This window comes from Thunnus thynnus, chromosome 22 (assembly GCF_963924715.1).
Source record: "Thunnus thynnus chromosome 22, fThuThy2.1, whole genome shotgun sequence".
Classification (NCBI taxonomy): domain Eukaryota; kingdom Metazoa; phylum Chordata; class Actinopteri; order Scombriformes; family Scombridae; genus Thunnus; species Thunnus thynnus.
The window spans coordinates 9,821,220-9,836,954 of NC_089538.1; the positions used below are offsets into that span (position 1 = coordinate 9,821,220).

Sequence of the window (15,735 nt, forward strand, 5' to 3'; positions counted from 1 at the left end):
GCCAAAAAATTCTACTTTTGTATATGCTCTTTGTGTATTTGTGCAATTACAAGCCTGGTAAAACACAAATAGGCTACAACTGACAAATGTACATATATACAGTTCATTATGTAACAGGATATTTTATACAAAAATGCTGGATTAAATCTAAAAAATTAAATTAAATATTTAAATATGACAGGAGTCTTTAGTTCATCAAGAATTGCAATCAATTACAGTACTTACAACTTACATTAAAAACCCATTGAAAACTTATAAGAAAGATGCACAATTATTTAATAAATTAAGGAATAAGTCGTGGAGTAGAAATATAAAGTATCATAAAATAGAAATATTCTCAAGTAACGTACAAGTAGGCCTCAGAATTGTACCTACAGGTAGCCTCATGTACTTAAAATGTACTTCAATTCTGCACACCGCCAAGTAAAATACACATTGTGAAACAGCACAACCTGCCGGGATATCAGTGAATGACATGTTTATGAATGAATGTTTATGGCCTGTCTTCACAGCACCTACAGCTTGTTTCAGCTGTAGGTGGCAGCACGAGAGGGTTGCACGAGCTGCGGCTCTGTACGTGTTTTTGTATGTCTAAGTGCGCGCGCACACGTGTATAAAGCAGGACTAGTTGCGCTCGGGCAGATCATCTTCGAGTCGGTGGGAAGGAAAGAGTGTGCATTGTCCTGCAGCTGGAAAACATCAGGATGTCTGTGGAAAAAATTGATAAAAAGAAAACTATCGACTTGAGGAAGAAGCACATTGGGTAAGATAAGTGACATTCTGCACTTTTATTACGCCACAAAGTTTCTGATAAGGATGACAGACGTTAAGTTATGGCTGTAACAACAATGTATATAAAACGGAAACAGAAAGTCATCCTGTCTGTTATCTAGAGTCATCCTTTAGAGAAGCACTTAGCTGAAACTCGTTAAGACTGTCAAATTTTTCAGAATTTGTTCGATAACAAAGTTGCAAAGCTAATATCTCATGTCTTTATTTTGTTTTTATTAGTTATATTCATAAGCAGCTATAAGTGCCACTTTATTTGATTTGGATTTGAAATACTTTGTCATTGGATTGAAAACATACAATACTGTAATTGTAGTTCATTTGTACATTGTATTACCATTAATGGTTACTTATGATATCTATTTATAAATATTTATAAATCGCATTTTTATCCGTACTACATAAACATTGTAAAACCAGAGTGAAAGGCATTCTTTGCACTCATGTCTGTATTACTCCTCTGTAGACCATCATGTAAGATTTTCTTCAGTCATGACCCCATCAAGGTTGTGCAAGCCAAAGGCCAGTACATGTATGATGAAAAAGGACAGCGCTACTTGGATTGCATCAACAATGTGGCTCATGGTAAACACCACACAGTTACACACACACACGTGCAGACTTCTGAGAAGAAAAATATGTACAGTACATCAGATCTGTTTTATACCACTTTTATGTCATAATCTCCACCAAAAATTGAACAAGAGATTTGTTCTCTCATATAGTCAGGCAAATATGGAATAAAAGTTAGAGGCATGTGATATATTTTAAGCTCTGTTTTCACTAGAATGCATGAGTGACAAATGTCTTGACAAATGTACTTGCTCTACAAAGATATCAAGTATTGTACACCTAATTTCAAATGACTAAAGCTGTACTACTGCAGGGAGACAGGAATGTAAAAAAGGATGTTTTCTGAACTACCACATTCAACACTCTTTCATTTCAGCATATAGCCTCCAATTATGTGCCTTTAATATCAGTTATCGTGTTTTCTTTTGACCACAAATTACAGTGAGATGACAAAGTGTGTTTTTGTCCTGAGCGTGAGTATCAGCTCTAATCCTGTGTTCATCCTTTCCTTGATTTCTCAGTGGGCCACAGTCACCCGGATGTGGTGAAAGCAGGAGCTCAGCAGATGGAACTTCTCAACACCAACTCGCGTTTCTTGCACGACAACCTTGTGCTGTATGCCCAGAGGCTGCAGGCCACACTGCCTGACAAGCTGTCCGTGTGCTACTTTGTCAACTCTGGGTATGTCGCATGTACGTCAGGAAAGAAAGATTATAGTCAGACTTGTTTTTTTACTTGGGAGTGGATCGTACAGCACAGATACTGTTCATTGATTTACAGATGCAATCAGCCTTTTGATTCATGTATGTCTCGTATCTTCTTGAACTTTATCTGTGGCCTCAGGTGGACCATCTACAAGAGGAGCAATAAAGATGTGTGGCAAATTGTTGTGAACGCTGTACATTGCAAGATAAAAGGTTTATAGTCCAATCATATACGGTTGTCAGGCTTACTGTAATCAAGGAAAAACAACACACCTTTTAAGAGATAAAAGAAAATTGTTTCAGTGGATCTTTGTCCTCCACATCCTCCTTAGACCAGCCTTCCATTAGTCAAAAGTCTGACAATTGTGCTGATTTAGGAAGAACAACATCACTATTAGTCTGTTTAATAACACCTTGAAAGCTGCAATAAAGGTGAAAGTCCCAGATCAGTGCTCCTAGGGAATGTCTAGACTTTCAAATAAAATAATTATGTCATGTTGTAATGCATGATCGGCTTTTTAAGCCTTGTCATGGACATCCAAATATGAACCAGCACTGGCGTATTTACTTATTAACAGCACTTGCTGGAGTCCTGCAGTGTGAACAGGAATGATCTGGTCAAGGGTAATAATGTTGTAGATGATGTAACTGATATACAAGACTAAACAGATTATTTATTAGTGGAAGGGGAATAAATGTTTTAAGGGAAGTTATAAACCTGACGCAATATCGGCATAAAGATTATGTTTCTGCTGCACTGGTCAGAAACATGTTAGCAGTGCAAATGTTTTCTAAGCTCTAATGTGGGCAAATTAGTGAACCAATTTAGTCCAAAACAACATACCTGGTGTCCTTGAGCACCATATATTTGAGGATATAAAGATGTTTTTGTGTTCCTGTTAGACACACATAGCATTGCTCATCTTTAAAAAACAAAAAGAAAGCCATACACTGCTGAATTACAGCTCCAGTATTCTAACATGCATGATGAATTAGCGTTTATTAAGCAGATGTCACCTCATATGCACTCATAACGGGAAGTGAAACATCAAACTGTGTCTGACGTGCTAGTGTGTATTTTGTGGTGACTGAATAACTCAGAATAACCCTTGCCCCTTTGAACTTCAGATCTGAAGCCAATGACCTGGCCCTTCGTCTAGCGTGGCAGTACACAGGCCACAAAGATATCATAACCCTCGAAAAGTAAGTGCTACTGCTGGTCATTGTTCGAAAATACCCAGTGCCACAACACATGAGCAAATAGAAAGTATATAAATGATAATGAGTGGTAAAAGTAATTTTGTACTGTCTCTGACTTCATATGTCCTCGTATTAATAGTACTCAACTTAATATTGCAATTGAGTGAACTTATTTGGTCCCTGGCCTGTGTTTTCTTTGTTTGCAGTGCGTACCACGGCCACGTCTCATCGCTCATTGACATCAGTCCGTATAAGTTCCACCAGCTGTCAGACGCTGAGAAGAATCAATCTGTCCATGTGGTGAGTGCTTTTTCTCTCCTCGTCTGCCTGCCCGCACACTATTAAAACACCATGACTCAGCATGCTCTACTGGGCTTTGGCAGGCTACTAAGTATTCCCACCTGTGCATGCACGAGGATATGTGTGTGTGTGTGTGAAAAGGAGAAGGAGGGCAACTAATGACAGAAGCAAAGAATATTGTTTTACTACAAATTAAACAGGTCAAGACATGACCAAAGTAACTTTGGAGGGGGGCATTATTGTTTGTGTCACAGGCAATACATTTTATTTTCCCCCTGAAAATACCTTGTTAATCACAGAGGACAGAGAGAGGAATGGCAAGACAGCTGAAGGGCAGCTATTACTGAGCAAATAGCTCCAGCCTGCAGTGGTGTGTAGATGAGTATCTCAGAATAAACACAACTAACTCAAACTAGTGCACAACTGTGTCAGGTTCCATTACATCTCGTAAAGACACATGATGGTACCCAAAGTGTACCTTTGGAATGAGGCAGGACAGGATGTTTATTGCCTGGATGCACTGCCAAAAATGTGCACCAGCATGCTGTCATAATGTCAGCAGTGACTGAGATTCTTGTGCTGTTTTCCAGCTCCTCTGTTAAATCATGAACATTACTCCTACAAATCATATTCCTGCAATGTCTATAATCAGATAATTGTTTGATATCAGTGAAATTTGTTTTAATAATTGGTAAAATCAACTAGTTTTTCCACTGTTTTTTCACATTTGATTTAACTATTTCAATCAACATTTAAAGGGGCACTTTAAATGTTTTGGATTAAAATGGTCCCCCCTTGATGATGTCATCAGGGTCATCTTGAGTTAGGTTCAAATATTTGACAGAAAACCTGCGTTATAGACTGAGGGCATGAAGTTTGTGTGACAGGAGCATTTAACAGGAAATGAAGGTCTATTGACAATTGTTGAATAGGACCCCTTTAATGTATTTAAATGTATTTTAAATGTAAACTGAAGATTTTATGTCAGTGTAAAGGTACCCTGCACCAGCAAAGGCAGGGAAGAAGAATGCAAACTAGAAAAAATGAATGCAAACTAAGCAGGATTTAAGACTTAAATAGGATACACATATTGCGGTCTAGTGAGTAACACTCTTTGTAAACATAACTTTGTTTTCTTTCAAAGAAAACTCTGCATGGCACCTTTAAACTTGTCTGACTAAACCGTACACAGACTCTGGAGGGAACCTATACCTGCGACAGGTTAAAAATAGCCGTTCATTCTGCTCTGTTCCTTGATAGCATTGGCGTAGTTCAATATGGCTTACCCAGCTCTAGTGTTACATGCCAAAGGTGGGGCTGTTTTCGCCAGCTTGCATATTTTATTCATGACCACTGACAAGGAGGATAAGGAATCAAGCTGTGGTTCAGATGCTGGCAGTTGTGGTCTTTGCTTACCCCTTCACTGGTTGACCAACATTTCACTGCAGGCTGCTCTGAGAACAGCTGTTTGGCTATAGCATCCAGGCTTATGTTCATCAGAATATTTATGTGAACATCTGGTGATAAACAAATATTTCAACATATGCTGGACCAGAATGGTCACAAGATGGATCAGTGAGAGGGCGTTCAGTTGGATTCGTACTTCACAAAAGTGTTTGTAGGACACTAAGTGAGAACAAAAAAATATTTTTAGATGTTTCGCATGTTCAAATCAAAGACATGGAAAAACATGAGCTATGTCCAAACATTATCTATTAATACTAAAACCTATTTCTATTATTATTCAAAGTTCTTGAAAACTAACTTCCAAAACGGCAGGAAAAATGTGTGCCAAGCAGATGTCAGTCCAACTATGACTTTGGTCTGCTTATATAAAATTTGGAAATGTAACAAATAGAAAGTCCATCCATCCATTTTCCACTGCTTATCTGGGACCAGGTTGCAATAGCATCAGACTGAATAAGGAAACTCAGACATCCTTCATCCCAGCAATGCCATCCAGCTCCTCCTGGGGGATCCCAAGGCGTTCCTAGGCCAGAAGAGATATATAGTCCCTCCAGCATGTTCTGGATCTACCAGTCGGACTCCAGAGGGAGGCGTCCCCTGGAGGTGTTCCAGGCAAAAGAAAGACTTTTGTTTAAATTACTTTGTTTTGTTGTTGAGATGCTGCTGGAGCTGTCTCACTACTGTACACAATTTATTTCAAATTCTTACAGCTGTTTAGAGCGCCTACATTTCTGTTGCGGATTGCATTTTTTGACAAAAGTGTGCGTCAACACTGCAATCAAATATCAAGCAAATTTTGCCTGAATAGTCACTGCTTTTAAAGTAAATGTAAATGCTCCGTAAACTCAAAACACACTCAGAATAGAATGCGGTATGTGGCCTGTGAATCTGCTTTAGTAATCATCTCTACATCTTGTCCCCCCCACAGGCTCCGAGCCCAGATGTATACAGAGGCAAATACAGAGCGAACCACCTTGATCCTGCAACAGCATACGCAGATGAAGTCAAAGATATCATAGACAAAGCCCATGGGAAAGGAGGCAAGGTACAGTTTGTGTTTGATATTGTTGTGGTATCACATGTTACTCAAAGCAAGAGCAAACTTTTGCTTTGTTTTTAGCATACAGCATGGCTTCATGTATCGTTGGTGTTGGTGATGTGATTTTTTTTTTTTAAGTTTTTTTAATTCCAGAAATTCCATGGAAGGTCACTGGCATCTACTGTATGCATTGCCTTGTTTTATCTACAACTACTCATACTCTTCTACCTTTCCCCTTTTCTCCCCTTCTCTCCTCTTTCACTGTTTCTCCCAATTCTCAGGTTCAGGCCTAGGACTTGGACGTTAAGGGTCAAATCCCAGATCTTAATGCGCAAGCTTGTTGGCTCTTTATCCCATGTTCAAAAGCACAACTGATGGCATGTCCATGCTTCCAGTGGCGAGAGGGACGGGATTTCAGCCCAGAGATTATACAGAATGCCTTTTGCAGTTTCTAATGGAACTTCTTGCAGATGTGCGTAAAGGGAGAAAACCAAAATGACTAATAAGAGTACAGCAACACTTTCATCTCTTTCTGTGATATTGAAGAGATGAGTGGTTGAATATTGCACCATGCTTATCTTATAAAATATACAACTGTCAAGAAATGTTCATTTTTCTCCACAGTGACCTACATTAATGTCTGCCCCAAATATTTTGTGATTGCCTCTCTCTTTGTTTTGCACTGACAACTGAAAAGTGAACTTGTGAAAGAGGAAAGTCTACAAGTCAAAGATGCCAGGACTCCTCCTCTTTCCCAGTTTATCAGTCTGTCTATAGATTGGACCTAATGTGTTTTTCTCTTGTGCAGATTGCTGCTTTTATTGCCGAGTCATTGCAGAGTTGTGGCGGGCAGGTCATTCCCCCCGTGGGCTACTTCCAGCAAGTGGCAGAGTATGTACCCAAGAAATTGCAGAGATGAATTCATGTTCATACTTACTGTAGTGCCTGAAAGTACTTTTTAGTCTTTTTTTTGCTGTTCAGAATCAGCTGACAAAGACAAAATGCAGAGAGTTGTCGTTCTGACATGAGTAACTGAATGCAAAGTATGTTAAGCACGTGTAAAGTGTACATTATTTGCATACTGCAAAAAATGCTTGAAGCAATGAACAAAAGTACACACCCTCCAACAAAGTACACACCCTCCAACAAAGTACACATCCTCCAATAAAGTGCACGCCCTCCGACAACATTGTAGCAGCTTCATTTGACATTTGATGATGAATGCATTCAAAACAATTGCACAAGTGTACCTAAGAATGTATTCTTTAGATGGCTCTTGACTGTGTGCTGTAGACAAACCTGTTGTGTCTGCTGCACTGTTTCATGTGAGCCTGTGCCTGACTGAGTGAGTAACTTGAGTTTACCTCTCCACAGACATGTCCGTAAGGCAGGGGGCGTTTTCATCGCTGATGAAGTCCAAGTGGGCTTCGGACGTGTTGGCTCCCACTTCTGGGCCTTCCAGCTTCAGGGAGAGGACTTTGTGCCCGACATTGTCACAATGGGAAAGCCAATTGGTAACGGCCACCCCATGTCATGTGTGGTCACTACCAAAGAGGTGGCAGAGGCCTTCATGTCATCTGGAATGGAGTATTTCAATACAGTAAGAGTATTATATGGTTATGAAAGTAATATAATACAAAGTTACATTTTTATACCAACCTTCTGCAAAGTACTAAATGTATGGTTTATATAAATATTCCACTTTTTCTTTTTTTTATTTAGTTAATAAGAACTGGCAAATTGCAAAAACAGATTCTTGAGAACTTTGCCTTTTCTCCCAAGTTGACCAGAAATGCCACTGACCTTGAGGTTCTTGTCCATATTTGCTAAGCGCAGCAACACATTTGTTTTCCAGATTATGTGGAAAAAAAATATTCTGGTCACGCTTTTTTTTGGGGGGGGGGGGGTTGCACTGACAGTCTCAGATTACAGTATTTCCTGTAAAAAGAAAACATTGTGATAATAACGCAAATATAAGAGTTCTCTGTTGTCACATTTTTTCCAGCTAGTTTGCTGCAGTTTGGATCTTTTCCAGTCACACACTGAAAGTAGTGGAGTTGAATGTGTTGAAGCATTTGTTAGACTTTTAGTCTGTTATCATGACTCTGTGACATTAGAAGTCTCTTATATATTTAATGCATCAAACTGGCTTAGTGTCTTGTCTTCCGAGTAGCAGATTTCCTTAGCTGGTGTGAGGTTAACCTTGGTGTAATCTTTCCTCTGTGTGTGGGTTTTAAATTTCTCAGTTTGGTGGTAACCCAGTGTCATGTGCCATCGGTCTAGCCGTCCTAGACGTGATTGTGAAAGAGGATCTCCAGGGTAATGCACTGCGTGTGGGGGGGTACCTGACCAATCTGCTGGAAAAGCAGAAAGAGAAGCATCCACTGGTCGGAGATATCAGGTGAGCAAATGTACACACACGCACATGGTAACAGTAATTCAGTGACCTCACAATAAATATAATTTTGGCGTCAGCTGCTCTTGCAGTGAAGCATTTGCACAGCACTTCCCTGTCATGGTTGTATGTGACATATTTACGTTGGACTTACAGTTAATACAGTTGATGTTTTTGGTCATAGTGATCAAGTAGTGATCATGCTAAACACCCAGTTGTTGTTTTCACTTGTTGCACTGCTGCACAAAACATGTCACTACTGAGTAGACGAATATTTCTAAGAAAAAAGGATACATTTTAACTTTAAAGGTTTCATTTGATGTACATTTGATTACCATGATCCAGATTTTTCAGGGGTTGTGGGGAAAGAAAAAACTCATTTCTCAAATTCATTTTTCCTGCAGAGGTTGCGGCCTGTTTGTTGGGGTGGAGCTCGTGAGGGACAGGTTGAAGCTCACCCCGGCTACAGCAGAAGCCCAGGAAGTCATATATAAGTAAGTGTAAATGTGAGAACTCAAAAAGGACTATTCACTATGCTTCTGAATTGATATTTTACAACAGAAACAGCATTATAATTCAAACTCCAAACTCAAACTTCTAATGCCAGTGTTATGATAGTTTTGGTACACTGGAAACAAACATTAATCTTACATCACACAAAAGTTCATCAGCTTATTGTAAAAGCTGCATCATATACACTCTTTTGTATAATATTTGAAATTTAGAGCTCGTTATAGCCTTCTCGTTAGGATCTATGAATGATATTTCATTTACACAGAGACTTTCATATGCGGCCTTTGAAATCAATACGCCGCATATTATGCCATTTATAAATTATTATGACATCACTCAGTCTGAGTTCACACATATTGAACTTGATAATTACTAGTTATCTTATGAGTCATTCCTGTGTGGTTAAAAGGTGTGTTTATGAATTAAATCTCAACAACGTACATCTTGTTAAAATGAAAACCTGACTCTCAGCTTCTGTGATGCATGATTGGAGTGCCATCTTTATGCCTTTGAAAATAAAGGAGTAAAAAAAATTATTTTAAAATTTTTTAATAAAAAATAATTTTAAGGTAAAAAAAATCCACCATCATATCATGAAGGGTGAAGCTGAATTCCCAATATCTGACATCAAGGGTCAATATCAGCTCAACATATTAGAATGTTTTAACTGCAATAGTTTTTTTCACAGCAGACATTTTCACTGTGAAAAGAAAAGCACAGGTGTAATTAATACCATTAATTACAGCTGCACATTTAGATGTGCTCTCTGGCATGAAACAGAACCATCGTTAATGTGATTAGTAACACCTGTGCTCTTCCTGCTGAGTCAAAATATCTGTTGTGAAAAACTGGGCATTTGAAATGACTCAACCCCCTAATATTATTGGCTTCAGAGTGCAAAATAATTCATCTTTTGTCCCAGGCTAAAGGAACAACACATCCTGCTTAGTGCTGATGGACCTCATCGCAATGTGCTCAAATTTAAGCCCCCAATGTGCTTCAGTACGGAGGACGCTGACCTGGTGGTGGAGAAAATCGACCACATTCTCACAGGTACTTGACATTTTCTCTCCAGGACGGTGGTGCTCGAACTAGCTGAGCTTTTTCTGGGTCATTCACTATTTTAAAAAATCGAGGTGTGTAGTGATAGCCTACTGTCGCTGAAATGGCTCTCAATCATGTGCGCTATTTTGTCTTTTTCCAGAACTTGAAGCAGCATTAGGCTTGAAGTCATCCAACTTATTGAGTGCAGACAATGAAAGCAGTAAAAGAAAGGTAAGTGTGACTCTGCTGAATATCAGCAATAACACTAAGTTTCTTATTTCCCAATGAGTTGCCCGTCAAATCTTTGCATACAGAGGCAAAATAAAGACACAGCCATGTGTATGATGTAAAAAAACAGATCTGTCTAGATTTTCTCAATTTCTGTTGATTTTCATTTCAATTCTATCTGTTCATGGTTTACAAGATACCCACTGACGAAAACGGACATCAGTATCACAATGGGTTGGTGCACAGCAGAGGGAGCGGTCAAGGAGTCCATGAACAAACAAAACGCCTCAAGAGATAACAGTTAAAGCACTGAAGTGGCCCAACATGTCTCTGTGTGATAACAGACACTGTAAACCAAAAAAAAAAGTGGTGCTTTAGCATGTAATCCAATTACTGTTTTTAAAATTATTAATAATAATGATATATGCTGTATATCTATGAGACTGCAGTGTCTCCTTGGGTATTATTTTTTTAAAAATTACACTGAGGAATCAAGCCACTTGTTGCATAACATGCCAATATTCACTTGGCCATGATATTCAGGGATCAAAATATGTACATGTCAATAATATAACATTGTCTTAATGGCTTTATCATTCAAATACTGCTTTACTGATTTTAAACATTGTCCCGATGTAGTTGAAAGTATGAACAACGTATTATTGGTGAATTAATCACACTGGATTAAGTAAAATATTGTATGCAATACTTCATTGATCCACAAGGGAAATTGTGACCCTAACTTCTGCCTTGTAGGAGGACAGTTTGAATGAAATACATGTGTAATATACACTATATGAAAGTGAAAAGTAGCTCTACTGAGTATATGCTGTTGGTTTCCCATCTTATCCCACTCTGCCTCTACAAACAAGCATGGACACTGTTTGACAAGTCTGCAATTATTTACCAATGTTCTCATGTTCCACATTAACAGACTTGACGTGGTTTCCAAAAAGAGTTTGTTACTTGCATGTTGGAGCGCTCAGTAAAAGAGGGGCCCTTTTCTGTCCACAGAAAAACAAACGTAGTGGAGTGCTGCACATCTATGGTGTTCATAAAAGACCAAGATGTTCTTTTAAGTCTCAGGAGATGTATAGTTGGCCAAAGTCCTGGGCCTTGCTCCATAATGTGGAGAGGAGCAGACAGGAGGCAAGCAGCCCACTCAACATACAATGTGAAAGAAATGCCATCCGGTACAGTTTACCATCAGCAAGCCCAGAACAATGAAGGAAAGACTGACCAAAACATTTGATTTTATATAGATGTTTTTGTCTCCTCAGTCATACTTTTTTGTTTATTTATATTGACGGTTGGTACTTAAATGAGGAGGAAAAAAAGGAATACTTTGTAGGAAAATTGGTAAGATGAAGGCAGAGTGGAAAAATGAAGAGAGGAACAGAAGGAAGCAAATCTTTATCTCCGGAGGACATAAGAGTAGTGCAGCTTTGGTATAGCTTCCAGTAAAACGCTATTTTAACACCTTTTTAAATTCCACTTGAGTTAATGATATTATAGCTATAGCATTATGCTACAGATGGATTTAACTGATGTGTTTAAGGTACTGCACCTTCTGATTGTGCAATGTTCCCTCCCTTTTTATGACTAGTGATAAGCAATTCCATTACTTCCATTTCCTGATTATTTTCTGCATTGATTTTAACTTCAGTTTTTGTCCTATGTTATATCTCTGTAGTGTCCCATGTACAGTATTTGGACTGTGGGAACTAGAGTGAACTGTCTCCCATGTGTTGCATGAGAGAGGACAGGCGTGCTCTATTTGATGTCATGAAAAGCTCTGAGATTCACTTTTGTTAAACATTTGTCACGATGAAAGCTTGACTTTGTCATTAAATACTGCATTGGACCAAAATGTTCAAACATTTCTTTCTCCGTATTTGATTTTTTTTTTTCTTTTTTTCTGTCTTGCATATTGGTATGGGTGGCATGAGTGCAGTGACCTTTTCAAAAGTAATGACTAATAATGTCTAATAATGCTCTCAAGCAGTATTAAAATCTAACACTGAACTTTTTCAACACAAGTAGTTTTCTCTTCAGCTAGAAAAACAAATCACCAGCCACAATGTTACTCCAATGTTAGGTTGAAGTTTTTAGTTACCACAACCCCGTTACCTGTTGACAACAGATGGTATTTTCCCCATACTCAGCATTCCTTAGTCTATGTAATGATGGGGTGTGCTACTTAGTGTTGAACCAAATAGTAACGACTAGGCATAACCATGTAGATCTGATTTTGTTCTTAGCTCAAAACTACAGACCAGAAAAACTAAAACTAAAGTATATGTAACTAATTTCTATTGTAATAATTTTTAATCGTACAATCTTTGCCATTTCCACAAGGTCATTATCATTATAACCCAGTAAGTTTTGAGCTTAAGATGGATAACCATGACGAATTTATTTCTGTGAAAATATGATCAGTATTTTGAGGCTGTCAGTAGTGTCCGGTGGTATCTTTTTATTTGACCTCAATACAACACAGCTGCAGACAAAACTGTGCTTGGTAGATCTATATCGCCACCTTCTGGAGGGCAAATGGTTACCAAATAACTGTATATGGAAACAGGCCACAATAGGCAGATAGTCATGTTACTCCTTGCCCAGTTTTGTTCTTAATACAATATTTTAAACTCATACAGTAGAAATTGATCCTGAATTAGTTTATATAAGACAATTCATATACATATGACTACTGCAAGGAGCTCTGAAAAGGAAGATTTATTTCACCATCTTGTACAAAAATGCAACTGTGACAGGTTCAAGGCATTTTCAATAACTGCTTTACAAAAACAAACAACAAACAGTATTGTAACTCCCCTCTAAATGATTTACAGTGCTAATCTTGATTCCAAATCAATGGCTTCATCCCAACAATGTCCAGTGACTTCCTTTTTCTCCTGAGTATGAGACATATTTTCTCCTACTGCATAATATTTATAGGCTCTGTCAGTAAACTGAAAACTAAATATAAGTGTCCTCTACATTAAACATACTGGGAAGTAAAGAACATGAGTTTTGCAGTTTTCCTGGTTTTGTCAAGGAAACAACACACCTGGTAATGATGTGCCAGTACCAGTAATGCATGTGGCAATATAGAGCATATGCATTAGTGTTGGATTTAACAATGCAAGGGGAGAAAAGGAGAGGAAAGGAAGTCACTGAACACAGCCAGTGTGAGACTGTCAGTGCAGCCTGGTCTAATTTCTTAAGCAAGGTCAGTGCTTTCAGTCCTTATTCGTTGTTGGTTATATCAGAAGTTGAGTTTATTCATAATTTTAGTTTGGCTGCCTGTTGGGCCTTCTTCCACCTTTTTTATGATGCCTCCTGTCCACCATCCAAATCATCTGTCAGATGAAGTGTGCTCTTTGTGCCTTTAGCCCATGAGGTATCCCCTGGAAAAAAAACAAAACAACTTACTTGCAAAGACTGACAAAACAACTGCAAGCATGTGAGTGTAGTATTACTGCAGACTAACATTTACAGTAGAGTCAGATCTATTTAGTAAGCAATAGAATGCTGTGTGAATTTTAAAAAATTACACATATAGGTCTTTTTTTTTGTGGGAAACAAGTTTCGACTTACGGCAGCTTCATGCGCATGAACACTCTTGCCATGAAGAAGCTGAGGAGGACGCTGACAAAACCGATGAAGAGCAACAGGAAGCGGTTGAGTTTGGGAATGTTTGGTGCATTGGAGCGGTCCAGGATTATGAAGCCCAGGCCTCCCATTGTGAAGAGGAAACTGGAAGCCAGTCCTTCCATGATGTACTGGCCATTTACTCTGGAAAACATACAAACTTACATTAGCTATGATTTACTAGTAAAACTCGTGGCTACTTTATCACTTCTGTGATTTAGTTTAAGTTTGGTGAGATGCAAAATGTTTAGGACTGCCATACCTGTATGCCAAAAAGGCAACTGGCCGCTGGTGTCCATGCTCATCAGTCATTGAACCCACACTTGGTGGTTCAACTATGACGTCGTAGATGATTCCTGCAGTGTCGATAGGAAATCATTGATTATTGATCAATCAAAGCATAATACAACTCCCAGTCTGAGCAGCGTTTGAGCTCATTGTACAGCCAGCTGATAACGTTAAACACGACAACAAAACAACTAGCAAGATCTAAAAGAAAAACTACACTTCCTCGCCGTTATATTTAGACAACCACTTTTGAAAAACAGACTAAGATACACTCAAGTAGGGTCTTTGTGCTAGCTTAGCTGTAAATTTAGCTTCCTCTCTCGTCCATTACATCAACTTCGTACTTGCTAGCGTTAAGAAGCTGGTTTACAAGAACACCCAAAGCCTTTTACCATCCACGCTTGGGAATTATATGAAAGCTGACATGTCGTATATTAAACAACTAACGTTAGCTAGCAGTCTTAGCTTAGCAGGGTCCGTTTACCTCCGGTGATGAGAAAGTAGGACACAATAACGACCGCATACACAGTCATAGCCGACGGCATATGCAGCCACGACGGTTTCTTCAGTTTTATATTTGGACATTCAAGCACAGCAAACGGTATACTGTATAAAGTCTCCATGTTTTTTGAAAATATGTCCTGTAGCGACAGTGCAGCAACTGACGCTGGCCGAGATCTGTGACGTCTGCGCAGCGGCTTCGCTGACGTGTCCCGGAAGTACATGCGCTCTTTTTTCCTTTTTTGTAGTGTTTAAATTAATTGATTTCATAAAGATATTTTACAGTAAAATTCCTAAAAAAATTCCCTTTTTAAATTAAAAAATATATATAAATACATTTTTAGCCTGCGTCATTACCAATTATTGGATGCGACGCAAAGTTAAAAACATAGTAATAAACAGATGAATACACTTAAAATTTATCATACTAGATTTTGAACATGAAGACCCAAAAATTATTTTTATTGCAATGTCAGTAATGGGATTTTCCTCCAATTTAAGTGTTTACTCCTTATCTTCAAGGCTTTGCATATCTTACTCTGACTCTTTGATAGGAATTGGGAGTGGAGCTTTAATTATGTACCTTTTTTTTTAATGTTTTTGCGTTTTCTGAATATATTTCTAAAGCATGGGATAGGACGAGAAGAATAACATAAATTCCTCATACTCTATTCTATATGGATTGCAGACTGTTGGTTTATGAATTGGATCAAATATACAGTGTTTTGCACGAATGGATGCATCTGTAGATATTGTTTTTTGTATATTGTGTTTTGGGGGTTATGGGGCTGTTTGGGTATTTGTTGTATTTCTAATGTTGGGTATCTCCTGGAGCGTCATTTGTGGGACGTTTATGTTTGGATGGTGTTGATGTATTTTGCTGTTAGACGATGGTGGGTTAAAATGCCGGGATGTTTGGTTTTGTTGTTCGTTAATGTGTCTGAATAATCCCATGAGGCATGTAATGACCAGACACGAAGATAAAACTATTCATTCATTCACTTCAAAATGACATTAGAGTAAATAAGTATTACGACTGA

At 38.4% G+C, this 15,735-nt stretch overlaps 2 protein-coding genes across 2 annotated transcripts; one reads left to right on the top strand and one right to left on the bottom strand.

The window, feature by feature from the left end:
- The first annotated feature begins 605 nt into the window (after window positions 1-605).
- On the top strand, window positions 606-12,132 carry etnppl (ethanolamine-phosphate phospho-lyase). The gene is made up of 13 exons (XM_067579104.1): window positions 606-763; window positions 1,256-1,374; window positions 1,884-2,043; window positions 3,195-3,269; window positions 3,473-3,566; window positions 5,962-6,078; window positions 6,881-6,963; window positions 7,447-7,672; window positions 8,319-8,473; window positions 8,872-8,961; window positions 9,903-10,033; window positions 10,185-10,255; window positions 10,449-12,132. Exons 1-13 carry the CDS (start codon window positions 705-707, stop codon window positions 10,548-10,550), a joined length of 1,482 nt encoding a protein of 493 aa, XP_067435205.1. The 5' UTR covers window positions 606-704; the 3' UTR covers window positions 10,551-12,132.
- An 841-nt stretch (window positions 12,133-12,973) lies between these two features.
- Window positions 12,974-14,900, bottom strand: ostc (oligosaccharyltransferase complex subunit). Its single transcript, XM_067579105.1, has 4 exons — window positions 14,679-14,900; window positions 14,169-14,262; window positions 13,853-14,050; window positions 12,974-13,662 (listed from the first exon to the last, which is right to left on the bottom strand). The coding sequence occupies exons 1-4, from the start codon at window positions 14,815-14,817 to the stop codon at window positions 13,644-13,646; spliced, it is 450 nt and encodes a 149-aa protein (XP_067435206.1). The 5' UTR covers window positions 14,818-14,900; the 3' UTR covers window positions 12,974-13,643.
- Between the last annotated feature and the right edge of the window lie 835 nt (window positions 14,901-15,735).